General features: G+C 37.6%; 1 protein-coding gene across 1 annotated transcript in view; it reads left to right on the top strand.

The window, feature by feature from the left end:
- Positions 1 to 26819, top strand: part of IPO5 (importin 5) — a 38175-nt gene extending 11356 nt beyond the window's left edge. Inside the window, exons 7-26 of the mRNA XM_031610600.2 lie at positions 3119 to 3241; positions 3329 to 3449; positions 6058 to 6145; positions 9436 to 9542; positions 11640 to 11764; positions 11854 to 11943; positions 12039 to 12212; positions 12431 to 12649; positions 14090 to 14173; positions 14945 to 15077; positions 15160 to 15281; positions 15608 to 15704; positions 16451 to 16623; positions 17061 to 17172; positions 17710 to 17765; positions 20077 to 20199; positions 20842 to 21061; positions 22474 to 22702; positions 24201 to 24342; positions 26670 to 26819. Of these exons, the coding sequence (XP_031466460.1) occupies positions 3119 to 3241; positions 3329 to 3449; positions 6058 to 6145; positions 9436 to 9542; positions 11640 to 11764; positions 11854 to 11943; positions 12039 to 12212; positions 12431 to 12649; positions 14090 to 14173; positions 14945 to 15077; positions 15160 to 15281; positions 15608 to 15704; positions 16451 to 16623; positions 17061 to 17172; positions 17710 to 17765; positions 20077 to 20199; positions 20842 to 21061; positions 22474 to 22702; positions 24201 to 24342; positions 26670 to 26756 (2625 nt within the window). The 3' untranslated portion in view covers positions 26757 to 26819. The remainder of the gene's footprint in view (positions 1 to 3118; positions 3242 to 3328; positions 3450 to 6057; positions 6146 to 9435; positions 9543 to 11639; positions 11765 to 11853; positions 11944 to 12038; positions 12213 to 12430; positions 12650 to 14089; positions 14174 to 14944; positions 15078 to 15159; positions 15282 to 15607; positions 15705 to 16450; positions 16624 to 17060; positions 17173 to 17709; positions 17766 to 20076; positions 20200 to 20841; positions 21062 to 22473; positions 22703 to 24200; positions 24343 to 26669) is intronic.
- The last annotated feature ends 980 nt before the right edge of the window (positions 26820 to 27799 follow it).

Raw genomic sequence — 27799 nt, 5'->3', positions numbered from 1 at the left:
CTGAAAATTGTACCACTTATTAATTAACCATAATGTTGAAATATACTTTAAGTAGAGGCTATCTGGAGGTTTTTAGTAGGCAATTAAAAAATCATTTACCTGTGATATGTCATACCTCATCAATGTAGAGGAAAGCACAGAATTATTCTGAACAAAGATCTCTAAGTGAGAACAGCAGTCTGGATAAAATGATCATTGATCAATTGAATTTGCAAACCGAATGACTTACTGTGCTTCATATGATGTCTGAGACTTGATTAGGACCATTTTAGGAGAGAGACAGTTGAGCAAAGGTTGGAGTTCTGTAAGTATATAAGTTGGTATAAGTTTACTTTTGTGGGGAAGCCTATTGTAAGCAAAAATTGAGACAGAAATGATTTGAGCTCTGAGGGACTACTATTTCATGGTTCTGTTTGCTATCTGTAGCAATACAAGAGTGGAAATAGCTAGGTACTTGTGATAAGAACTGCAGTGAACATTTTTTTAATTAGGCAAGTTTAGGATAAAGAAAGACTTCTCACTTGCAGTCGATACAGGAGGCTATTTTTGACAGTAAACCTTGTCCACATGAGCATTGTGGCAAGCTAAAGAAAAGTTGTGCCAAGTTTTCTGTCTTCTGCAACTGTTGGCATTCTGCTGGATCTTAAGTGGAAAGGGAAAGGACTTTTTTTTTTTTTAAATATAAACTGATGTTGAAAACCTGCTCTAGATTGCACAAGGTGCATCTTTGGATATTGAGATGATACTTGGTGGTTTAGTCTTTGATTTTTGGCAATGGCATCTGTATTGTTCAACTTGTAATTATGAGGACCGTGGCTACTAAGTACTGCATGAGTGGGAGCTGGGCAGGATGGGGTAGGCGTGCCATTTGTCTTGATGTTCAGCAATTAAGTAGTATGCTGTTCTTAGGCTACACATTAATACCCAACTTTGCACGATAGAACTCTCCAACCTATTTTAGCTTTTAAAAGTGCATCTTAAATATTGCACTGCAGCAACTGGCTTGAATTTTCAACTATTTTGCAACTGTAGATTACAGGACTATGCTACAGAGGCTGTGTTTTAGAATACCTTATTGTGAGGAGGACTTGATTCTCTGGCTGCGGTAACACAAGATGGGTATGAAAATCCCAGTTTATAAATAGGAGATGGGATGTGTTAGAATAGCAGTGAGTGACCTTTGGAGACGGTTGGATGCTTTTTGTTGTTGTTGTTGAAGTATTGCTGTGATTTTAAATTGCATAAAATTAGAAATCTGACTTAGCAATTCAGTCCTTTCAGTCAAATTTCTGCAGCAGTTATACTGGAAGCTAAACTTTCAGAAATAATTGTTGAATGTTGTATCAAAGAGGTTGAACTTGCAGCATTGGTAAAAAGTGACTGGAACTTCAGTTGAGTCTATTTGCTGGTGTTCTATACTACTAGTAACTGCCTCTGTTTTTGGACTCTACATGTGTTTTGAACTTATTATGCAAGTTCAGAATCCTACATACACTGTCTCGTACACTGTTAGTGTCACAATGATTGTAGAATCTGGAGTTCTTAAGAGACTACCAGAAAATACTGCACTGTACCTGTTTAGAATCAGAGAATGAGTGATAGCTGCAAGAAAGGAAGACACAAAGATTTTTTTGTAACTGTTTTGATGTTGAAAAATGCTGCTTTGACATTAAAAATGAAATTGTGGACTACTTCAGTGGCTTTATCAGAGGCATTGGATTCTAGATTAAAGTACTTAAAAAAAACCCTGGCTATTCACTCTAAAAAATGCTGCTACACTAGAAAAGACATCATATGCTTGATTAATGAAAATTCCTTTCAGAAGCCCTTGAAGTGTACATAAAAACTGTCTGTTCTTGGGAAGTTTGGGGGTTGTTTTGTGTCCTACTCACGGAAGTTGTAAACACCATCAACTATGTGATGCTTTGATACTAAAGTATCAATCTGGTTAGTTAAAAGTAAGTTTTAAATTACCTTTCCGAGTGTGGCTACAGAATAGGAAAGATACTTTTTAAAAAAACTTGATTCCTTTTTCTCCTTTTCTGTGTCCTGTGATGGAAAGCTGAAAGTTCTGCTTCAACTCAGTGGCTCTGCAGAATTGAGTGGGGGGAGGGAAAAAGAGTTGCTCAGACTTGGGATTGTGCATGTTTGTAAGTTTAAGTTATTCAAAGCTATTCTCATGTGACAGTGAGAAAAGGAGCTAGGCTGATTTTTTTTTTTTTCCTTCTTTTGGGGAGGAGTTGAGTTTTCCTGTATTTAAAATGCCTTCTTGAAGTTGTACATACCAAAGCATGGGTGTTTTTTTTTTTTTTTTGCATGTTGGCATCAGACTTGTGACCTTGTTTGCTGAGTGTTTGGTTTTCTATGTAAGTTTTAATCTAACTGGTAAAAAATAATAGTATGCTCCATAACTTACAGGAAGCTTGTAGGTTTTGGACCCTGTATGTGATTTCTGAACATGAGCCAGCAGTGTGCCCAGATGGCCAAGAAGGCCAATGGCATCCTGGCTTGTATCAGAAATATTTTGCCAGCAGGAGCAGGGAAGTGGGAATCCCTCTATACTCAGCCCTGGTGAGGCTGCACCTTGAGTACTGTGGTCAGTTTTGGGCCCCTCAGTACAAAAAAGACAATTGAGGCCCTGGGGCCCCAGAGGAGGGCAGCAAAGCTGTGAGGAGTCTGAAGCACAGCTCTTATGAGGAGAGGCTGAGGGAGCTGGGATTGTTCAGTCTGGAGAAGACCTTACTGCTCTCTACAACTACCTGAAAGGAGGTTGTGGTGAGGTGGGGGTACTAGGAATAGAATGAGAGGCCTCAAGTTGCTCTGGGGGAGGTTCAGGTTGGATGTTAGGAAATGCTTCTCTGAGAGAGCAGTCAGGTGCTGGAATGGGCTGCACAGGGAGGTGGTGGAATCACTGACTCTGGAGCTGTTCAAGAAACATTTAGATGTTGTACTGAGGGACATGGTTTAGTGGGCAATATTGGTGATAGGCAGATGGCTGGACTATATGATCTTGGAGGTCTTTTCCAACATTGGGGATTCTGTAACTCTATGATTCTTTGCTCTCCCTGTGATATGCTGTTCACTTTTTATTTAACAATCTTCTTTTTATCCCTTATAGGCTGTAAACGATTCCTGCTATCAAAATGATGACTCTGTCTTGAAGTCCCTCGTAGAAATTGCAGATTCTGTTCCAAAGTACTTGCGACCACACTTAGAACCTACACTGCAACTAAGTCTGAGGGTAAAGCTAGGAACTTTTTTTTAACTGGTATTTTTATTCCTTTGAAACATCTGTTCTAACTGTTGGCTCCAATCTTCTGCATTGTAGTTGTGTGCAGACACCAATCTCAGTAACATGCAACGTCAGTTGGCTCTTGAAGTAATTGTGACCTTGTCAGAAACTGCTGCTGCTATGCTGAGGAGGCATACAAACATTGTTGCACAAGCCAGTAAGTATTTTGTTCATTTTCTCTGTTGAAATAACTGGTCTTCTTTTACATTATTAAACTGCCTTTGCAGATGTTCAAGTAGCAAAAATGTATCTAACCTCTTTTTTTTGCTGTTGCTGGTGACTTGAAGTGACAGAGTTGAATTTCTTATGGAGAGAATGCTTTTTTATTATGACTCTTCATAAATGAATCTCTGCTTATGCAGCCACCAGAAATTTGTATAAAATTACAGTGGACTCTCATGAGGTGTTTCCAAGGAAAATACAGCTTTCATGCTGTTCTGCTGGCTTTAGGAATTTGTAATGTTAAAAAAAAAAAAAAATGTTGATGCATTCAGTTCTGAAGTCCTACGTTTGGAGTTTGGTATGTAGGCCAGATACTCCGTGGTGCTGGCAATTGAAGGCTGAAGGAATTCGGCATGCATCTTGAGCTTCAGTGTTGACTTAAAGCTGTGAATTTAAAAATCAGATGCTCGTGTAAACACTCGGACTAATTAGTCTATTAAACTTGCAAATGGTAAATTCTCTGGGGGGGGGGGTGCTTTTTTAATCATGGATTATTTGAGATACTAAAAATAACCCTTCTGGACAGTCCAAGCAGCAGTGCTTTTAAATGGGCAGACACACTGGTATTTCTCTGCCTTTTAAACCCTTGCGAGCAGATGAGGACACTGACACAGCAGAGTGCCCTATTCTTTGGAAGGATATTTTTTTCCTCACTCTGCACTCACGCTTCTTTTTAGTCATAAGCTTGGGAAAGTTGTGGATATATAAATCTCTAAAGCAATCGTAAAACTTCCGGAAAACGTTGTAGCTGAATTGGATTGGCATTATTGAAACTATTGACTAGGTATTTTGTATTCTTACAGAATAGCTTTCTTAAGAATGACAATCTTCATATTTAAAATGTTTTTAAAAATTCTTAGAATGCTGTGTGTTCACTTCATCCTGTAGCTTGCTGAGAATATTAACTTGAAACTTGCTGAATGTCCCCAAATCACTATAAGCTTCTTAGCTAGTCAGGCAGCATAGCAGAGAAGTCATATTCCTTTAGAATTGCTTTACTTTTGTATTGGAGAGGTAATTGCTGCTTTGGAATGAAACGTTTCTATTAAGATACTTTCTTAGGATAAGACACCACATGGAAATGAAATGCCTTTGGTTTGCAACCTGCTGTAAAATCACTCTTAATGAATCACTAAGATTTAAAAAAAAAAATTCTTTTGTAGAGCTCATATAGCAGTTATGTTCAGAGAATATTAAAAGGTAGCACGATGGATTACTTTGGTCTTGGTTTTGTGTTTTAGTTTAAAGGACTTTCTGTTTTCATTCAACTAAAAAGTTGCTGAATCACTTAATTTTTCACAGCTAGAATCTGATCTTAGGTAAAACTGTCACCTTCTGTTGGGTTTGCAGAACATGACCCTGATTTAGGAGCAGCTAGTGTCCTTTAGCTGAGTTTTCTGCTCAGGAATTCACTTGAATTCACTTGGGTTCACATTTCCTGCTTTGAGCTCCGTCTTCAAGATAAGAGGTTTTTTTTTTATTTGCTTATTGCCTAGAAATTAAAGATGCAGCCTAGCTTTGGTGGTAGTTTTTCCTCAGAGGTGGCAAATCCTGGCATGCATTGGCAGTAAGCAAAGCTCAGTTGTCTTCATTATAAACAAATGACCTGTACACTGGCAGTAGTTAAATTTTGAGGGCCTGTTGGGACAACAATGAAACTTTACTGCGCAACTTTACAGAGATTTTTTTTAACTTAAAGTTGTACTCAGAACCAAATTGATATTCAATGAACAAATGCTTACAAGCTTTTAGATACAATAACAGCCAAACAACTTGGGATGCTGGTGTGTTCTCAGCTGTACTCGTTAGTAGTGATTAAGATTGATGTGAGTTGTTGGGACTTTATAGCACTGGTGGCAGATGATTGACTTTCACCTTTCTGAGTTATGTCAGTAGATCACTTTCACATGTGTTTATGAGTGTCTGTGTCTGAAATGCTTCTGGGCTCTAATAGATTTTTCTTGAAGCAATTATTTTCAGTGACTAGTCAGTATAGAGAATTCTGACACCTGAGCATCACACTAGAGAGTTGATAACATCCATTAAGCTATCTTGATGTGTCTGGCTGAAGATGCATAGCCACATCAAGCAAATCAATCCATGATTTGATCTTTATTTGTACTTGCTACACAATACTGATTTTTTCATCTCTTGTCAGTCAATTCAGCAGGAGTTTCTCATCTATCCAGCTGTGCAGTGAGGTGAGCTTGCTTAGGACTGTGCCTTTCTTGTAGCTTACAGTAGTAGAAGTAGTATGAAATTCATCAGTTGCAGTATACCCAGTCAGGCAGTGAATTTTAGCAGTAGCACAAGCAGTATGATTTTTTTTATATGAAAAGCTGTCAGCTCTTTTTCATTCTTCTAGATTTTGATGTTCTGAATTTTTTTTGCTGATGCAGTTGGACAGACAGACTTGGCTATCTGCTGTTGGAAGAAGAGGCCTTTTTCTTCAATAATTTCTAAAGGGAAACTTACAATTTAGACTTGTTCTTTGAGAATCTTATTTTAATTAAACAACCTGAGTTTAAAACTTATTATTTCAGTTCCTCAGATGTTAGCAATGATGGTTGATTTGGAAGAAGATGAAGATTGGGCAAATGCAGATGAGCTTGAAGATGATGATTTTGACAGGTAATTGTGCAACTAGTTGTTTCAATATGTTGTCAAGATTGCATAGCTAACGGTAGCTTGTAAATGCAGGATACAAATGACTGCAATGCATTGCTTTCTCTTTACTCAGTCAACTCTTTAAATTGTTTACTTAGTCATGAGCAGTATGTAAGAACATTCACAGATGCTGAAGAGTAAAAATTAAATCTGTAGCATGAATTGATAACTTCAAGTAACAGAAGATAAATGTAGGAGATCTGTAATTGAACATAACTGCACTTGGTTGCAAGAACAGTTTATTTGTAGATTATTTAGGTACTGTTTAGCAAGTAAAGAAATTCTTTCAGTATTTGCTTATTGCTATAATGCACATCCATAAGTTGCATGTAGTCTTGCCTGCTGTTTTACACTGTTTTAACTTTTCACTTTTGTTCCTTCTGTTTTTTTATTTACTCGGTTTAGAATTCAGTTCTTCTAATCTCTTAAATTGAGAGCTTTTCCTGAAATTAGCTGGAACCAAAGCTGAATGACACTGATTTGTTTAATCACCTCCAACCAGTCACTGCATATTTTACAGGATCTAGGCCCTCGGAAAGGTGGTGATTAAAAAAAAAAAAAAAGCTTTATTTTTGAAAAGGCACTAGAATATATAATGTGATTCCATGCCAGACTCTGTCTAGCTCAGAGCACTTTTTATTTTGCTATTATTTTAAATCTCTTGGTATGGCTACTAGTAGCTTGTCTTGTCTTAGGTAGGGAAGATCTGCTAAATATGTCTTTCTCACATGTTCATTCCTGCATGCTTTGCTTGCTCCAGCTTTTCACTGTAGTCTGTGGTATGTCTATGGGCTCCCATGTCTGCCCCTATCCAAATAGATGTAGAACGCAGTAGAAGAAAGCAGAAATATGTACAGTGAGATAATTATGTCCACATATGTGCAAAGACACAGTGTCCTTTTACCAGGCTAGGTGCTTTTTGCAACATCTGTCTCTTACTTGAATCCTCTGATGTAATTAGTGTTTCAGAACAGTTTGTGACAGAGTGCAAATTTTACCACATGCACAAAAGGAGGAGAAAGCCCTTAAGGAAGAGTAATGAGGGGAAAATAACTTTTTTTTTTTTTTTGAATCAATGTGTTCTTACTAGAGCCTCAGTTGTATTAGCAATGCAACTTTTGCTTCTCTGAAGCAGCTTTCCAAACTTGTTCTTGCAGTTTTATATATAGTAATTTTGTAGTTTAGCCTGAAAATACTTACTGCTGTCTTACAGGTTTTTTTCCCCATCTCATAAATTAGCAAACTAGTTGGAAATGTTCATAGGAAGATAAACAGTAGAAGAGAGACTGTGTGACTATTAATCTACATAGCAGCTTGTACTAGATATCAGGCATGTGAGCTGCTTGCAAAACTGATGCACGGGAATTTATGGAAGAACCTGTTTACTCTTATGCTCAAGTTGGAACACTTTTTTGGTTCCTCTTGTTTAGTTCCCATTCCATAATCTACCTTCCTCCACTCCCCTTTTTCCCCATGGTAATTAGAGCATTTTAGTTCATTCTGCTTCTTCAACTTTTGAAGTTTGCCATACTGGCATTCAAGTTTGTCAAGTATTAGAGTCTTTTTCATTCTGTTAAATTTCAAGGGGAAATAGAATACTGGAAATTAAAGTTGAAATCCTTATCAAGGCTTTTAGGGTGTGGGGTTTCATTCCGATGGCCTGCTTTAGGCTGCTTAGTAAGTACTCTGAATCATCCCCTTGAGGCATGCCAGTTTCTCTTCACTCTCAGCAGAGAGTTCTTCTCAACACAAGTGTGGATTCTAGTGTGAAATTCCTTTTGTTAAAAGTAGCAAGCAAAGATATAAGAACAAGTTAAAGTCATACTTAGCCTAGAGGAGAAACTCAGCTGTTCTGGTCCTCAAAATAGTGGGAGAGCTGGAGGGTTTGATACAAAATCTAGAAATCAGCTAGTGTGTGGAGATTGTATTTGCTTAGTTTGTTCTTTCAGCACATTCACTCGTCTTACTATGCATTTCCCACCACTGAAGTTCATCTTTGTAGACAGCTATTAATGGGCACAATATGCTTTCTAGCTTCTTGTGCTTGAGTACTTTATATCTATGTAAGATGCCTGGAATTTATTTGCAGTCCAAGGAACTGGCTCATGATAACCAGGCTATAGCCTAGTTAGGGTGTGTTCAGATTTGACTAAGGGGGATGTGAGTCAGTACACAAAAATATCAAGGATTATTTAGCATTTCCAGTTTCTTTGTCCCTTTGACTTCACACAGCAGTGAAATTCTAAAAAGAAGAAAGACTCTAATCCAACTTCCTTCTTCCCTGGCAAAAGCTTTGCAAATGTTGCACAGAGATGTGTGGTCATTTTTGTGAGATAATACTACCTTTATTTCCTCAAATTGAATGTATGAATTAATGGTGGAAGGAAGGAACTCGAGGGACGTCATTTAAGATGAAAGCAGCCAAAAAGTTCAGTGAGTTTGCTCCAGACTAAATCTATGTGCCCATGCACTGGCTGGTGATGCTTCTGTCTGAACATGATTAATCTGAAGAGAAATGATATTGTCAATATCTTTGTGCAAGCAGCTTTGTTTGCAGCTTGTGAATGTGAATTTTTAGACTATATATGCTTTGTAAAGAGACTTGGGGATTCAAGCACGATAGTTTGAAGACCTCTATTTATGGCCCAACCAACTGGTATTTGAAAGAAGAGGAAGATTCATCCTTTTGTGAACCATTTGTTCAGCTTTTCAGTCAGCATAGTATCTAGAAGGTACTATAATAACCTTGAATTATTAGAGAGGAAGCCATGCCCAGACTGCAGCACAGCTAGCTGTGTCCTGGAAACTTTATTCACTTATCTGTAACGATTAATTCTACTGGGTAAAATAAGTCATTTAATATAGGTAATGTTTGGCTGTTCTCAGCTCTGTAACTGGCTGCAAGTCGCACATTTCTCACCTGGACTGTGGATGTTTCCTACCTGAGTCATTGGCCAGGGGATGTGCTGCTGTAGTACTGATATGGCAGCCTTGCTGGATGGTTTACACAAAAAATATGCTGAATACAATGTAGAATATTAATTCTACAGATAGTAAATATTTAAGCAGAGGGTAAGTAGCTATTCTGTGGCTGAAGCATCCATCATTTGTGCTTTTAGACTTGGGCTTACCTTATTTACTGATGGAGTCTCGTGTATATTCAGATGGCAAAAGTTTGAGGAGAAGAACTACACAAAAATGTCAGACTGTTTTGTCGTGGATGTCAAACATTTGCTATTTTTGTAACTGTTTAGCAATGCAGTAGCTGGTGAGAGCGCACTGGACAGGATGGCGTGTGGCCTTGGAGGAAAGCTTGTTTTACCTATGATTAAAGAACATATTATGCAGATGCTTCAGAATCGTAAGTAGATGCAAATCTTTGCAGTTCTTAACTTCCCAGGAACTTTGATACCTCTTAAGTCTTTCTGTTCAGCACAGTGATGTATTTCAGATGCTTCTTTTGATTTCAGCAGCAAAAAGTGCAAGTGCTGTGCCCTTTGAAATGCATTACTTCTCTTTATCCTGGGATTTATTAAGACATACAGAGTGCATTAAAACTGGACCCCAAAGAGCTGAACAGATGTCAAAAAACAAAACAGACTGATTTTTGTCTTATTTTCTGCTGTTCTCAGTCTGTGTGCAGTGTCATACAATACCTTAAGTGTGCCCTGTTGATCTGAAGCTCAGATCTCTTTGGAAGTGCTGCATTTAAGTGAATTTCTAATACGTTACAATGCTTAAATAAAAACTTCTCTGTCACACCCCCTGCTTCCGAATTTGATGCGTCAAAATACGGAAGTCTGTGACAGGCTGGCTCTGTTTTCATTATGGTGATTTAAATATTTGTTCCATGAGATGGTTACATATATTCTTATCAATTCCTTTGAATGCTTCTTTGCTTCTTACAAAGACCTGTAATGCTAGCTCAGCAGCCTTTCAAAACAGAAGTATGCTTATTGCATGCACTTCCAACTGATTTGTGATTGGAGCTGTCAATGTAGTAGATAATGCAAAGAACATAATATTTCTCTGTGCATTTCCTGCCTCAATAATTTAAAACTCAGACAGAAAAAGGCTGTTACCCTTTAGGATGGGGAATATAGGGCCATTCAAGGTATTACATGCAAAGCATGAAAATTTATAAGGTCTCTTTGGGAATTTTTTTCAGAAATCTCTTCCCAAAAACTACCTCTAGTTTTTCCCTTCTAATATGAATAGCTTCCAGACTGGCAATGCTGTGTTCTGTAGAACCCACTGAGAAGAGTAGAGTTAATGCTTGTAAGACCTTTATTTAGAATCATAGAATGGCCTGTGTTGAAAAGGACCACGATGATCATCTAGTTTCAACCCCCCTGCTATGTGCAGGGTTGCCAACCACCAGACCAGGCTGCCCAGAGCCACATCCAGCCTGGCCTTGAATGCCTCCAGGGATGGGGCAACCACAACCTCCTTAGGACAACAAGGCAACCTGTGAAAAAGTCTCATAGCTGATAAGTCTGATGCTTTCTGTTGGGTTAGAGCAGTACCTAACAAGTATGTTTCCTTCTTTGGGAAAAGGAAATGCAATAGGTACTGTTTGATTCAGAGATTCTCATTGATAGGAGGTTGAGGGGATGAAGACATTCAGATTAAAACATAAGCAGCTCTCTGAGAAATCAAAATTTCCCTTCTCTTAGCACTACAGCTTCTCAAAAATGTTTACTGAAATAATAAATCTAAGTTTGGGTAGCTAGGTAATCCAAATATAATTGTTTCATTTTGTAGTATCATTAATTTCAAGTCTGGAATTCATGCCCATAGTAATATAGTGTGAGTGACAGTGGATATTAAGCTTAACTAAGAACATCCAATTATCTTAAATAGCAGAAATAAACTGCTTCACTGTATCTTCTGTCAAGATGATACTTCATCTCTTCCTGAAAAAGGAGAAGATGATGAAAGATCAAATGCCATAATACCCACTTGTCAAGATTAGACTAATAGGACTTGATGGGGGGAAAGCCTGGTTAACCCTAAATAGAATATCACGTTCTAAAATAGCTCTGATGTGACTTCTGACTATTTATTTGTTTTAAATTCATATATTTGATTCTATAGAGCTTTCTTTTCCCCTCCTGACATAGAGAGGAAAATGTAGGCTGCTCTAACACAGCAAAAAAATGTTTCCCTGGTTAGCTCATTTAATTAAAATGCTATTCCCGGATGTTAGTACTATGTACGTAATTGTATCTGCTGCTTAGATTTTCTTTTTAAGTCTGGATTTGGCCTGGATTAGATACTCAAATTTTTGTTTATCACTGAGAGAAAAATCAAAAAACATACATGCAATTGATTTATTTTGTAAATATTTCCCTTCTCTCACCTATTCTTCCTATCACTGCCCCCTGCTACCTCACCCCTCAAATAGAAGTGGTTTGTCTTTTTAATATTTGTTGTTTTTTTTTTTAATCTTCTGTAGCTGACTGGAAATACAGACATGCAGGCTTGATGGCACTCTCAGCCATCGGAGAAGGTTGCCACCAACAGATGGAAGGAATTTTAAATGAGATAGTTAATTTTGTTCTGCTATTCCTTCAGGACCCTGTGAGTCTAATACAGTTAATTATTTCAAAACATTTTCATTTCTGCTCTTGTGACTACTTCTTAATCATTTGAGGGAAATAATTTTTCAGCATCCGAGAGTGAGATATGCTGCTTGTAATGCTATTGGACAAATGGCAACTGACTTTGCACCTGGCTTCCAAAAGAAATTTCATGAGAAGGTAAGTAGTAAAACGGTCCTCCCCCCAAAAAAAAACCAAAAAGGGGCGTTCCATTCAGAAACTTGTTTTTCTAAAGATGAGCATCTCTGTTTCAGGTGATAGCAGCTCTTCTGCAGACCATGGAGGATCAAGACAACCAGCGTGTTCAAGCCCATGCTGCTGCAGCACTCATAAACTTCACTGAAGACTGTCCAAAGTCACTGCTAATTCCGTATTTGGATAACCTAGTGAAGCATCTTCATTCCACTATGGTGATAAAATTACAAGAGGTATAATATACTGAATGAACAGCTTCACAGCAGGTGATCTCTTGTATGTTTACAACTAGCGTAGCTGAACTATGAACTACAAACCAGTAGACAAATCTACTGTCATTACAAACTGACAAGAGTGAGGATATGCCCATGAGCATATTCTTTTGATTTTGAATGCTATTCATTAAAATATTTGCTTTAAAAATATAACATTTTATTCTTCTCTCTTCAAGTTGATACAAAAAGGCACCAAGCTGGTTTTGGAGCAAGTTGTGACTTCAATAGCATCAGTTGCAGATACAGCAGAGGAGAAGTTTGTTCCATACTACGATTTATTTATGACCTCTTTAAAACACATTGTGGAGAATGCTGTTCAGAAGGAACTAAGGCTTCTGCGAGGAAAAACTATTGAATGCATCAGCCTAATTGGTCTTGCTGTTGGTAAAGAAAAGGTAAGATCTCAACCTGGAGAATAGAAGGCTCCAGGAAGACATGATTGTGGCCTTCCAGTACTTGAAGGTGGCTTATAAACAAGAAGGAGGCAGACTTTTTACAGTGTCTGACAGTGATAGGACAAGGGAGAATGGTTTTAAATTAGAAGAGGGGAGATTTAGGTTAGAATTTAGGGGGATTTTTTTTTATTCAGAGGGCAGTGGAACAAGTTGCCCAGAGAGGCTGTGGAGGTGTTCAAAGCCAGTTTGGATGGGGCCTTGGACAGCCTGATTTAGTGGGTAGCAGCTCTGTCCATGGCAGGGAGTTGGAACTGGATGGGCTTTAAGAAGGTCCCTTCCAAGCCATTCTGTGAATCAGACTATAATCTTATCTAACTATCTGAATGTATTTTCAAGCAGGCTTGTTTACAGTGAATTGACATGATCACTTTTTAAACATTTAGTTATCTTGTTGCTGGTTTCAGTGTTTGCATTTCTGTTTTCTTCTCTGGTAACTGTATTCACCATCTTTCTGCTTAGATTCACAAATCCACAATAGAATATTACTAAAATACATCAACTTAAGTTACTTTCATGTTGATAGTATGTGGGTTTTTCGTTGTCTTTTTTTTTTTTTTTAAGAGAAAAACTGGAACATCTCATTTAAGCAGTGTCATAATGGTGGCTAAGATTTAAGTAGTTAAAAGGAAGCTTTGCATAGGTGGTCTTGTGTGGTTGTAGTTTTCTTATGGTCAAATGTTTGGAAAAGTTTGAGTGTGCTTACAATAGAACTGAAAGCAGTCACTTATAATGAGCTTCAGTGCATTTGGCAGGGATTTTTTTGTTGGTTATGTGTTAGTTAGAATGCATATTGTAAAAGTGCCAATAAGCAAGTGTGAAGGGCTGTCTAGGAATCAAAGTGATGTTCAGATAGCAAGAGATGGACACAGATTTTCATTTTATTGAGTGAGGAAGACAAAATCATAACTTAAAAGTAGAATAACGTGGTATATGGATTAAAGAAAGACCAACCTTCAATAGATTCTTCTTGGAGGAGTAATGGAAATGCACAAAGTGAAAAGAGAGTGTGAGTAACTTCACTGAAGCATCTGATGTGAGTTAAAATATTGCTGTCTCACTAGTAGCTTATCCTATTGGTTTATTCCTGTTCCACAGGAATAAAAGTTACTTAAGCAGGTTTTGGTGATGGTTTGTCTGTTTTTTAAAAAGCCCTTTTTATGCTTTCAAGTATGTGAACAGAGGTGCAGTGAGGCTGAAAACAGAATCATTTAGTGATGCTTCTAAAAAAAGAATTTGCGTTTTCTTCATTTCGGACTTCTCGAAGCTTTAACTTCTGTCTTGATAACACGTTGGCCATAAATACTTAAATTGTTTGGTGTTAAGAGTCTCAGCAAAGTACTCCATTGATTTGCCTTTAAAAGCACATTTTCCCATGTTTAGTTCATGCAGGATGCGTCAGATGTAATGCAGCTGTTGTTGAAGACACAGACAGACTTCAGTGATCTAGAAGATGATGATCCACAAGTATGTTAAAAATTGTTTCCATCTTGTTTGTTAGCATTTAAAATGTTCTTTGTGGATGTGACATTCCCTAAAGAGGGAAAAAAAAAAATAGTTGCACAGTTAGGCTAACAGTTTACCACATCTTTTATAAGGGATTGACTGCCCTGAGATGTTCTTTAAATCTCTCACAGAAGCGTGGTTAGGAGATTAGACATCTAGAATCTGTATTTGCTGTATGGACAATCATCCCTTGTCTAATAGCTGCTACTTTATTTGGCATTGTGTGACTATTCCTTTGCTGTCATCTTCTTATAAATAGTTCCATGAGTTCTACTAGGCAGCTGTTCTAATGAGCAAAGAACTATTTTGACTTGTGCAACTGAGAAATTCCTCATAAAGCACTCATAAGTCTTTTGCTCTGCTTGTTCTTTTTAAAAATGAGACTCAATCAATAGTATCACTTAAATTCAGGAAATTATTTCAGAATGGAATTGACTTTTGAAGAGTGTCATGATTGCCTTAAGTGTATATCTTATACTGCCACACCTTTGATAAGAGATGTCAATGCATTGTTTCATATAAAGGCTTGGGGGAGAGGTCTTCTCAAGCTGAATTTTTACATAACGTAATAATCAGATTTGATTTTTTTCAGTCTTCTCTTTTAAATGTATCTTATGCACTACTGACTTTCTTTGAAAAAAATCTGTTGTAAAGTGTTCTTTATGATAACATTATGAATATGCGTTAGAGTAAAATGTGAGACATGAGAATTTTGACTGTCCTCTCTTACAGATTTCTTACATGATCTCAGCGTGGGCCAGAATGTGTAAAATTCTTGGAAAGGAATTTCAGCAGTACCTTCCTGTTGTCATGGGCCCCCTAATGAAGACTGCATCCATTAAACCTGAAGTAGCTCTTTTAGACAGTAGGTTTTAAGCTGATGCTTTGCTTGAAAAACACTGAAGTAAATGGTTGTATTTTAAGTTATATATATTTTTTAAAAACAGCACAAGATATGGAGAATATGAGTGATGATGATGGTTGGGAGTTTGTAAACCTAGGAGATCAGCAAAGTTTTGGAATTAAAACTGCAGGTCTTGAAGAGAAAGCAACTGCATGCCAAATGCTGGTGAGTAATAAGGCAATGCTGGTGATGTGTGTATTGCTGGACAATGAAGTCTGAGGCCAAAATCTGTAACAAAGCTATTCTTTATAGTTAAATAGCTTTGTTTTTCTTTCGAGGTTAGGATTCAGACAATCTATTTTCCTACTGATTGAAGATAGTTTTTTAGAACTTACATTTTTAAGGTGAACAGCTTTTGTTTGCAAAACTTCTACAGTATTGGAGATGTTGAAGAATTTTAACTTTTTTTTTGCAATTATGCTGATTTTTTTCATTACATATTGCACATAACATGGCACATTAACACGGCACTTTCACGTTTTGTGTTTCAGGTTTGCTATGCAAAAGAGCTAAAGGAAGGGTTTGTGGAGTACACTGAACAAGTTGTAAAGCTGATGGTTCCGTTGTTGAAGTTCTACTTCCATGATGATATCCTATTAATAAATCCTACTGTGGAAATGGAAGCTTAGTTTGGGAGAAATCAGTTATGCTTACAATGTTTCCCTAATTGAATAGAAAGTAATAATGTTACGTTCTGCTGCTTTGTAGAAGTCTTTTTCTGAGAATGTTTTTTTACACATCCTTAGTCAGTAAATCCTAGTTCTCCCTTTAGTTTCTTTTAAATAAGCTCATCTGTAACGTAGAAAGTAAGCTGTACAGAAAGTTTTGTTTGCATCAACAAACTAAGGCAACTTGAATATGTTTCTTGCTTGAAATAGGCTTGAAACAACTTCTGAATAGAAAACAGTTTAATTTTCTTATTCTAATCATAGAACGACTTGTTGGAAGGAACCTGAAAGATCACCACGTTCCAACTCCCTGCTTCAGGCAGGTCCCAGCCACTCAGTCAGGCACTAGACCAGGCTGCCCCATCTAACCTGGCCTTGAACACCTCCAAGAATGGGGCACTCACAGCCTCTCTGAGCAGCCTGTGCCAGCACCTCACTGCTCTCTCTGTGAAAAACTTCCTCTTGATATCTGATCTAAACCTCCTTTAGTTTAAAACTTGTCCTATCACCTGTTTATAATCTTTCTTTAAATGTAATCTTTCTGTGTATCTAAGAAATCACCACGAAGTGAAGAGTCAATTTTGGGTAGGAAACAAATGTCATTATAGTTACATTCTAAGCACTTTTTTGTTGGCCTGAGTCGTTTTGTTTCCTTAATTACAAAACGTGTTCGAGTGGCAGCAGCAGAGTCAATGCCCCTCCTTCTTGAATGTGCCAGAGTCCGCGGGCCTGAGTACCTCACACAGATGTGGCACTTCATGTGTGATGCACTCATCAAAGCCATTGGGACAGAACCAGATTCAGATGTTCTTTCAGAAATAATGCATTCTTTTGCGAAGGTAACTTTCTTTTTCTTAAAAATTTTATTTGTTCATAGCTTTTTAAAGTTAAAAAGAAAAACAAACACGTGTTTGCATTTCTTTCAGCTGCTTAAATTAATACCAAAGTTGTTTATACATCTCTGCTCTGATTTTTTCTAATTGTACATAGGTATTCTGAATCTCTGGGGGAGTGGGAAGTAGAATAAATATTAAGCTAAAATAAACAACAGGCTTATTTATTTTAACCACAAACCACTCGAACCGTGTGGGTGAAATGTACAGTGAAATTATGCCTTACTTGATTAATGTGAGAATTGATCACAGCATGAAAGTTCTGTTAGTTATTTGTACAAGTAATCACTTAAAGCATGAATTAATACTCTGTGCATGTTTTAGATTTCATTGAGACTGCTCAGGTATCTTAAATCTGAAAAACAGACCATTTTCTTTCACAGTGCATCGAGGTAATGGGCGATGGATGCCTTAACAATGAACACTTTGAAGAACTTGGAGGAATATTAAAAGGAAAACTAGAAGAGCACTTTAAAAACCAAGAATTAAGACAGGGTAGGTCAGCAAAAATTCCTGTTCACGTGTGATAGTTCTTCAAAGCAGAATTTAATCATTTCTAAACACAAAATTCCTAGTTGGGATTTCTTTAATTTCCATATTCAGCCAATTGGACTTTGAAAAAACATAATCTGATGAATATTTGCAAGCTCTGGGAGGGTGGGGGTGGCATAATTTGCTGAAATACTGTAGTTTAATCAAAATTTTATGTACAGATTACTTGATGGATCTCATGTCCATAGTGTTGTCACTTCTGTGTTTTTTCATCTCTGAAGTCTTTGCAGTTTTAAAGCAATAATACTGCCTTATTTATATGCACTTTTTTGTGGTTATGGACAGGTTTCATGCTGCTTTACATATTCTTGGTCTGAGCTGTCATATTTGTTTTTCTGTGAAAGGTCTTTGAAGCTTAAAGACAAATTCTTCTTGCATCTTCAGATAGTGTTTCTAGTATTCTAAGTTTGTCTCTGAATCTGTTGTATTGCTGCCTAGGCAACATAATGGTTTAAAATGTGTTGGTTTTTTTTAATTTAGTGAAAAGACAAGATGAAGACTACGATGAACAAGTTGAGGAGTCATTACAAGATGAAGTAAGTTGGCTTGGGGAGCTTTTCCTTTCATAAAGCACTGAGATGAAAGTATGTGACACAAGAGATGACTAAGTTAAAGCATCGTGCATCTTCTCAGAATTGTTTCTTCCTGGAAGAATGCACTGTTGCCATATTCATTCAAGAAATGAGTAACAGTACTTGCATGAATTGGAAAATACCACAGGTTTTCTTGCCCCAGTATACTAAAAGAAGAATTTTTGAGATCTAACTTCTCACTTACTACATCTTCTCACACACTTCTTGGATAATATTTTTTTAATGTCTGCTGTCAAATGCTTTTGTGGTAGTCCAAGGCACACCCTTGCTGACTGGCTTTTTCTTTATACCTTATGACCTACGTGGCCCATTTTAAACTTTGAGCATACCTCTGATACCTGTACTGCAGACATGTGAGATCAAGAGCTCGTCTCAAAAAGGACAGGCCTGAAATAGCATTATGAGTATCAAAGTAGGACAACAGAATGAACAGCTGCCATAATGTGTTTGCTTGTGAGAGTATATCGAAGTGACTTTGCTAAGATACTGAGCTGACTTTAGTTTGAAGTAGAGGTGAGTGTGGAAGAGAGAGAATAGTTCCATTAAATCATCAGTGTTATGGGAAGAGTAATAAAGAATGTCACTACTGCTTGTAATGAAGGAGGGAGGATACTCATGGAATTTAAGAAATTTTTGCCACGTGATGAGTAGTTAAAGCTTGTCTACTTGAATTTAAGATGTTTTCAGACCAGAATTCATCTCAGCAAATCATGCACATATATGTAAATGCTTTATTAAATAACAGTGCGTTTTCAGTGCCCCTTTCCTTTGGGAACATTAGGCTAACATTCAGAAGGCACCTACATGATAGCATTATCTTGGGATCAAAACCAACCAAAAACAATACACAAGTTTTGAGTCAAAAGCCCCTCCTGACTATTTTTTCTGTTCTCATTTTCAGTACTTAAGTTTTTTGTAACTGTCACTGTATAGTGATAATGAGAGAAAGTGTTAGCAAACAGAACAATTTCAGAGTGGCTGTATCCACTCTCTGCAACAGAGTTTCAAGGCATTCTTGAAAATACTTTCATTCATATTTGTTGCTGATTTTTTTGTTAAAGACTGAAAGAAAGACTTGTATGCATTGTCTTGTGAAAGTAAGAGTAGGATTGGAATGTCACTTCCCATGTGAACAGAATTAAGATAGGATAATGAGCAGCACCTGATTATACACCTTTGGTCCCATAATTGTGTACGTAGCCCTTACCTCAAGGCAGCAGAAATATTAGGGGATACATAAAGGCAAGGACAGAAGTCAAGAAAGGTAATCAAAGAGTAATGTCAATCAAATATCTCGATACAACCCTGGCTTGAGCAGTAACTTTGTTTTGATGATTTGATATAGCATAGGAGGAGGTTTACATTGTACAAATGTATAGGGGTAGAAAGTAACATCTGTTATTGGTTATCTAAAAAAAAAAAGCCATACCAAGCCAGATGGACCTCTTATTTCTCTTACTTTCGTGTGTGTATGTATGTGTATATATTCCAGAGTTACTGCTAAAATTACACCTGACAATGTAGAAATTTAAGTATTGTGTTGTAGCAGGTTTTGTTGCATGATAAATGGTTATTAGTTACTAGTCTCTAGTGGGGGAAAAACAATAGCTATATACTTTCACAGGCAGGAAAACAGAATAAGCTGATCAAAGGAACTATGCTGACTACAACAGAACAAAGTCAAGTGGTTTTTCCAATGCATGTGTGTCTAGGGAACCACTTGAAATCCTCACTTAGAAATATTGTGTGAATTGATAGCTGAATCTATGTGATGGTTATTGGACTTCGTTGGTTTGATACACTAACTGATCAAGGAGAAAAATGGAATTAAAATAAGAAGATTAATATTCCTCATTTTTGCCACATTCTAGCACAAAGGCAGTTATCTCTTTGCTTTTAAATCAAAGTTTGTTACAGTGTGTGTGAGCTTCAGAGGAGGAAAAAGGCCTTCTGTTTTCTGTAAGGGGAGTCCAGTGAAGCAGTAAATCTACACAGGAGAGCATTTGTCTCTAAACTTTCCACTCCTGAAACAAACCTAGGAGCCTTAGATGGTTGAATGCTTAAAGTTAAACAGCAGTGAATTCGAGCTTTGCACCAAGAGTTCCAAGTATTGGACTTAAGGTGGACTTCAGGCTGTTTTTACAAAACAAAATCACTGAACAACTTTTATTAGTTTAGAAACTATAGTGTTTCATGTGATTTGCTGTATTTTAAGGATCATTAGTCTCAGTGTGAGTTATATCTTTCCTATCAGGATGACAGTGACGTTTATATTTTGACTAAAGTATCCGACATTTTGCACTCAATATTCAGCAGTTATAAGGAGAAGGTGTTGCCATGGTTTGAAAGGCTACTTCCACTAATTGTCAACTTAATTGTAAGTACCCTATTCTCTTTTTATTGTGTTTTTCCTTTTTGTTTTTTTCCTGAATGTCTGAAAAGTCTTCTATGCAGGCATCTGGGAGTATTTGGAAGATAAAATGTAGCAGTAGTTGTTGTACAGAATAGTCATGTCCTGGTTTAGTTCCAGAACTGATAGGTTAAGCCATGCTCTTTGAAAATTGCACGTTGCTATGCTAAGTTTAATTTCAGTGTTGCCATACTCAGGATCATTGATCCACACAAGTATTTTAAGGAATGTAATTTGTGTGGGGCAGCCTGATACTCTCTGCAGGAAGAGAGCAAAAAAAAAAAAAAGTGTTGCAGACTATTGGGGATAAATTGATAATAAAACAGGTAAAGGAGCATGAAGGAGAGGTGAAGGATTTAGTCCAAAATCATTATCATCTTAATTCTTAATTATCTCTTTATTATTAATCTTAATAATCAGAAATTCTTCTGTATTTTGATAATGCTGCAACTATCTCTACTGAAACTGATGATTTGTAGTATTACAGTTAATATAAGAATTGAACAGAAATACTAGACCACTGTTACTGTGACTTTGTTGATACAAATCATTAACTGTACAAAATTACCTATTTTAAGGTGGCTTAAATATTATCTGGTTTTGCTGCAGTGTCCACAGAGGCCATGGCCAGATAGACAGTGGGGACTTTGTATTTTTGATGACATCGTAGAGCATTGCAGCCCCTCCTCATTCAAGTATGCCGAGTACTTCCTGAGGCCGATGCTGCAGTCAATATGTGATAACAGCCCAGAAGTTAGGCAAGCAGCTGCCTATGGTGTTGGAGTTATGGCACAATTTGGTGGGGACAACTATCGTCCCTTTTGCACAGGTATGAGTTCACCAGGTAAAACCTCTTGAATGTGTGATCCTGGATGTGCTGCTCCCTGCCACAGCCATACCCACACCGTCCCTCGAGAGAAGTATTGCTCACCTTTGGTTACATACATTCATTACACAGGCTGGTGATTCTGAATATTTCTGAATATTTCTGTGATCATGTAATGTTTATCAGATACATAAAAGCATCTTTTTTTTATCTTAGGGCTAATCCTAATCCCAGCTGCTAAATTCTTCAGAAATCAAACTCTGTATATAGCAAGTGTAATTGTGCATCAGTTAACAGCAATGCTTACTGATGAAGTTGTGGTGTGAGAATTCACTCTACAGTAATAGGGGTTGCTTTGAAGTGTGCTTTCTGCACAATTTCACAGCCTGTTTTTATGCTGGTATAGAATTTTACAGATTGAGGATTATATTTTTAGCAGAACACAAGTTCCTGTGTTTCTGAGGTCTGCATAGACATAAGTGGTGAGATGGAGGTCAGCCTATTCTCCTGGGTAGCTAGTGATAGGATGAGAGGGAATGCCCTAGAGATGCACTAAGGGAGGTTCAGGTTGGATATTAGAAAAAACTTCTCTGAAAGAGTGGGCAGGCACTGAAACAGACTTTCCAGGGTGGTGGTGGAGTCACTATATCTGGAAGTGTGCAAGAAACATGTAGATGTGGTACGGAAGGACATGGCTTAGTGGGCAGTATTGGTGGCACGTGGATGGTTGGGCTAGGTAGGTGATCTTAAAGGTCTTTTCCAACTTTGGAGATCCTATGGATTAGAAGTGTGACATGAATATTCATAAAAAGTGTGTATATATATGGCTGCCTGCCATGACTATTTTAAATAAATTGTTATTATTGTAGCAAGAAAGTTGGCGTTCTTCCTTGAAATTTGACTTTTTGCTATGCAAACTATGCCAGATGGATTCACCATATGAAATTATTTCTATGAACTTTTGCTAATGCACCTTTTAGTAGGCCAGGGGTGTGTTTGTCCATACGAATGTGTATGCAGACATGCAATAGATGTGCAGCAGGCAGGCACTGTTGACGTGCGCTGCTGCCCAAATTAAAGTGGTGTTTTTCATCATCATGTTAATAGAAGCTGATAGAGTAGATAACTATTTTTTCTCTTCTGCCCTTATAAAGTAAACTCAAACTTGTGTATTAGCTGTTTTCTTGTTTCCTCTATCTGTGTATTTTACAGGTTATTGAGCAGGGAAGAACCTGCAGTAGTTGGACAGTGGAGCAGGGGGATGGCTGGATTTTGTTGTATGGGTGGACAAACACCACAATCTTGTTTATAGACTTCTCTAGTATAAGTAGTCATCTCTTGTAGAATTTGTGATGTTAGTAAAATAAAATTTGATTATGCATTAAATTTTATTCTTCTGTGTGTTTAACTATTAGAGGCTCTTCCATTGCTGGTGAGAGTCATTCAGTCGCCAGATGCCAAAACCAAAGAGAACGTCAATGCAACAGAGAACTGCATTTCAGCTGTAGGAAAGATAATGAAGTTCAAGCCAGACTGTGTAAATGTTGAAGAAGTCCTGCCACACTGGTTATCATGGCTTCCACTTCATGAAGATAAAGAAGAAGCTGTTCATACTTTCAATTATTTGTGTGACTTGATTGAGAGGTGAGGTGATGCTATCGATGTTATGCAGAAAGAGAGCTTGTTTGCAGATTCTTTCCTTGCATTCATTTTCTAAAACTGAGAAGCTGTCAGGTTAATCTACTTATGCTTAGGAGAAGATAATTTGGAAAGTCATAGCAGTGTCTTCCAGAATGGTATTGCTATTCTATAAACAGTCACTATTCTCATCCTAACCTATGTCTGTAAGTTGAAAAAATTCTTAGAAGTTTTATATGTACGTGATGGGAGTGTGTCAGCTGGAACTTGTAAAGAAAATTTCAGAGAGACTTTCAATATTCTGCTTATGTCTCAGCACTGATAACTGCTCAGGTCTTGTTACTGGGGAGTGCAGCCTGCATGCACTTACAACCTTTTCTTCATAACCTTTTGAAACAGTTTTGCACTTTTTTGCTTTTAAATATCAACAAAACAAAGTGGGTAGTAGAGAAACAATACAGACACTTTCTTAATAGCATGTCCCTGAACTCTGTAGTAATTTCAGTTGGTTCTGAAAACATGTTGTTCCAAAGCTTGTTCTTTGGCTTTGTGCTGCTTCACTTCGGTCACTGGGCTGGTGGAGTAGATTTCTAGTGTGAGTGGAAGTTGCACTTAGTAATTGAGTGGAGGAATTTCATCTTTTGGATCATTACATCTGTCTTAGTGGAAACACAGAAAGCATGTCAGTAAGTAGGAAAGCTATGTTAATACTTTGTATCTTGTGATGCTCTGTTAAAGTTATGGCTAAAAATGGATGGTGGCAACTTGAAGGCTCTGTACTGATGATTGTGCAGTTGTAGAGAGACACCATGGTAATACTGAGCTGTATGTACATACACACTTATACAGAAATGAAGAGTTCTAATACCAGCACGCTTTTGTCTCCAGCTCTGCACAGTGCTCAGCCTTGCTTGTGTACTTCTCTAAAGCTCTGTCTGTCCCACATGCACAGTCTCTGTGTTACAGCAGTGGTAGGTGGCAGGGCTGGAAGCAGAATGTGTTTTCCTCCTCAGTCCCTGGCTGCCAGCACTCCTTTGCTCCAGAACTTGGCTGGGAAAGAGAGAGCAAAACTGTTTACTGGTGGTGTCAGTGAGAGTGCTGGCAGAGAGCTGAGGTCACTAGTGCTCTATTGACACCAGTAATACAACCTCCTCCCCCTTAGAGCACTGAGAGAGAAAAAGAAGCCCTTTTAGGCAGGGTATTTCTGTCACTTTATTTACAGTTTCATTTGCATGGAACTCAGCAATTCCATAAAGTACAGAACTTCTTTCTGATAAAGTGTAGGTGGATTAAAAATCAGCTGGTTAAATATTAACAGGAGGAGGAACATTCTGTCACAAGCAACAAAGCTATGCATACTTGCTAAGCTGAGTGAAACTTGGATGTAAACAAGCAGCTTAAGAATAAAATATTTCAAAATCACTCAGCTTAAATGTGAAATGTTTACGTGAACTTTTTTAGTCAGAGATTGCTTTATTTGTAATCTGTATTTTCATCATAACAGCAACAATCCAGTTGTCCTTGGTCCCAACAACTCGAACCTTCCCAGAATATTCAGTATAATTGCGGATGGTGAAATTCATGAAGCTATTAAACATGAAGATCCATGCACCAAGCGATTGGCTAATGTTGTTCGCCAAGTGCAGGTAAACACTTTCTTTCTTATACGTAAAGGGGAATGCTTAGGATTTGCTTTCAGAAGCATCAGAACCATTAAACTAGTGCGGAGTGTCTTGTCTCCTTAAACAGTGTTGCTTCAACCAGTGATGATGGGTGTTGTTGGATATTCCTAAAACCATTTCTGTTAGAACTTGGTAATGTTGGCACTTGAGTAAAGGAATAAAGTCTCTCTTTATATCTAAGCTTCTCAGATGCTTGTTAATTAAAAGTCTTAAGATGCATAGCCCATCTGATAGCATTGGGTTTACTTGACAGTTACAGCATCTAATAATAGAAGGATGATTTGGCTGGATGTGGCTCTGGGCAGCCTGGTCTGGTGGTTGGTGACCCTGCACACAGCAGGGGGGTTGAAACTAGATGATTGTTATGGTCCTTTTCAACCCAGGCCAGCCTATGATAGAAAGCCTGGCAAGCATATGGCCTATAAAATGCGTATGGGATTTGGAGCAGCAGCGAGTCAATCGTTGCACCTTGTACCTGTCATCCTTTGGGAGAACTTAGATTCAAGATTTGCAGGAATACTGGATTTTGGGAAGGATTTACTTGGATGGTTGTGTCAGCCTGCAAGATCTAGTATGTCTGGTACAAAATGACTTCCTTTATTGAAACACCAAATGAAGGCATACAAAGGGAATTAAATCAGCCAAAAATTAGTAGTGAAACTCATGCAAGAGTGGCCAGTTAGGGATTCTCATTTACAGATATGAATCCTTTGCTGTTAGTATTGAAAGTCTGTGTATGGAACTTAGGGTTTGCCAGTACATTTGTTCAGTTTAGCTGGTGTACCTGTATAGGTTAGTTGTGTATTGTTTTGTTTGCTTTTCAAAGTTCTGTTTTGACCAGGACTGGTAGGTATACATCAGATGGAATAGTTTTGTCTCAGTTAAATAATTTAGCTTCAGGCTGTGGGGGAAAAATCTTGAAGCTCACGGTATGGGTTTATTTGTTTGGGTTTTGTTTTGTTTTGCTGTTGTTGGATTTTCTGCTTGTTGTTACTAATTGTAGCTTACTGTTGCCAACCTTGCATTTCTCCACACATAATAATTTCTCTTCAGTAGAGCACTGCAAGTATTTTAGCCCATAGAAGGATCTTTGAAGGCTGCATAAGTGCTAGCACTTTTCTGGAATCTGGGAAGCAGCAGCAGGCAGAAGGACTTTCTTCTGCAGTTTTCTGAGTGAGCTGATCCACTGCCAGCATCTGACATGAGCAGCATTATGGCCAGGGCTGGAATCTCATATAAACTTTTTTCCCTCATGCTTAGTTGTTCTCATGCCAGGAATATTTCAGTGTAGTATCAATTTAAATGTCATAAATGCTGGCAGAGCACGTGTAGTTCTGCAACATTCCACAATACATCGAGAGTATAAAATGTCTACATTTGTTTCAAACAAACTTTAAAAAAAAAAAAAAGTAGCACTTGAGGTCTTTGTTTCCAAAGTCTGTGAATCCATTTCCATATGCTTTAAAAAGAATTGTGAAAAAAGGGCATTTATTATAAAACTGAAAATAAAAACTTGGAATAAAACAGTCTTTTAAATGCATTTAAAGTACACTGCTGTTATAAAAGCTAATCTAATGTCAAAGCTAGTCATGTAAGACAAGGTGCAAGTTGCTTCCATCTTTCTGTGGCCAAACAAATGCTTTTTCCAAAACTTTTTTCATTTTCAGGATTTTCTACTGGTAACTTGAAAATGGTAGCATATATGAGATATAGTGAAGCAAAGGAGGATGTGGGTTTACATTTACTGGTAAACAGCTGAATGTAGAAGGAAGCTTACTATTCTGCTGTCCAAAGAGTAATTCTGTGCATCTACTGTAGTTACAGCCTCACTCACTCACTGAAGTTGTGCTATAATCACAGTGTTCTATTCCTCTGAAGACATTACTGACACACCAGTGCCCAGAAGATAACCTTTTTATTTCAGCACGATTTGTTTTTGCCTGGATGTTGATGTTTTAACTTCAGTGCAAAGGAGAGCAAATGGTTAGGCACTGTTAGCTAGAGAATGAAGAGTTAATTTTTGATTTGACCCACTTAGTTATGGGGAGTTCCCAGGAATTTCAAATCAAATTACTGTGGTGCTATTTAACCACAGCTTGCCTTTGAGTAATTCAGGGATCTCTCTGATTGAATGCAGAATTGTGTATACTTGAAGATTTCAGTCTGTCCTTAAGCATATGTATTACAGAAATAAGCTCGGTGAATGCCGAGCTTTTTAAACATATAAAATTGTAATATGTGCCTTAGAAGCTTGTGATCCTGTATAAACCCAACTTCTCTTTTTTTCCTAGACATCCGGAGGACTGTGGACAGAATGCATATCACAGCTCAATGCAGATCAACAGGCAGCCATACAGGAGCTCCTGAACTCTGCTTGAAGGGCCTTAAGCATCATCTGCAAGAAAACTAACTCCAAATAAACGTTTACCCTATTGTTTAGGTTTCTTTTGTTTCTTTTTTGAGTAAAACAGAACTGTAGTGCGTGTAGGCCATTCTTCTGCAACCTACAGGCAGTGGCAACAGGAAGAAGCATTCTTTCAGATCGGTGTTTAAATCGGTATCTGTCCCACAACACTGAAGAAGTTTCCTGTAAACCCTACAATAGCACTGAAGAGTATTTTTCTAACGGTATTAGCCATCCATACGGTGGCGAAAGGGAAACAAGTTGAATTTTCTCATTAGACATAATGAATTAAGAAACAGCTTTAAGACCTTGTATTCAGCAGTAGATGTATGTTATAACAGATAAACATTTCTCTACATCTAGTGTTAATTGTATTAATTGGAGTGTGAGTCTTTGTAGGGTAGAAAGTGTCCTTCTGCCCGACAAGTTAGTAGATCAAAAGATGAAAAACTGAAGACAAAAACATCGAGCATGAAGACCTCATTGATCGCACTTTCAGATTCCCAAAAACAACTTGTACAGTGACTCAATGAGGAAAGCTGTTCAGCTTCCAGCCCTTGAATGTGAAGTCTTTTTGGCATGTCTGACAGTATCTCATTCACTCCTCAATAAATGACATTGAAACACAAGAAGCTTGTGTAGAAGTCCAGTGATGTGTGGTTCTTTTAATTCCCTCTTGTGGAAAGATGCAAGCAACAAGCTATACAAGTCATGATTTTATATTTGAAACTTTGTATATTGTTGCCTATTACAGATTTTATGCATTTTTTGCTTGACTTTTTAACAAATTTTTCACCCAAGTGTTTAGAATGGAAACTTAACTGCATTCCTCTTAAGACAGTACACTTACATATCTTAAAAATGTTTTATGTTCAGGTGTAATTGCATTTCATAACTTATAAAATGTAGTGTCATTCCAGCTGCAAATGTGTGACATGATCTGGCAGCCAGTGTTAACTGGTAGTATGGTTTTTCTATGTAATTGGTTCCCTGACCTGAAAGAATCAAGGATGTTTC

The sequence above is a fragment of the Phasianus colchicus genome, chromosome 1 (assembly GCF_987193195.1).
Source record: "Phasianus colchicus chromosome 1, bPhaCol1.hap1.1, whole genome shotgun sequence".
Lineage (NCBI taxonomy): Eukaryota > Metazoa > Chordata > Aves > Galliformes > Phasianidae > Phasianus > Phasianus colchicus.
This window is presented reverse-complemented; position numbering and strand designations above follow the sequence as displayed.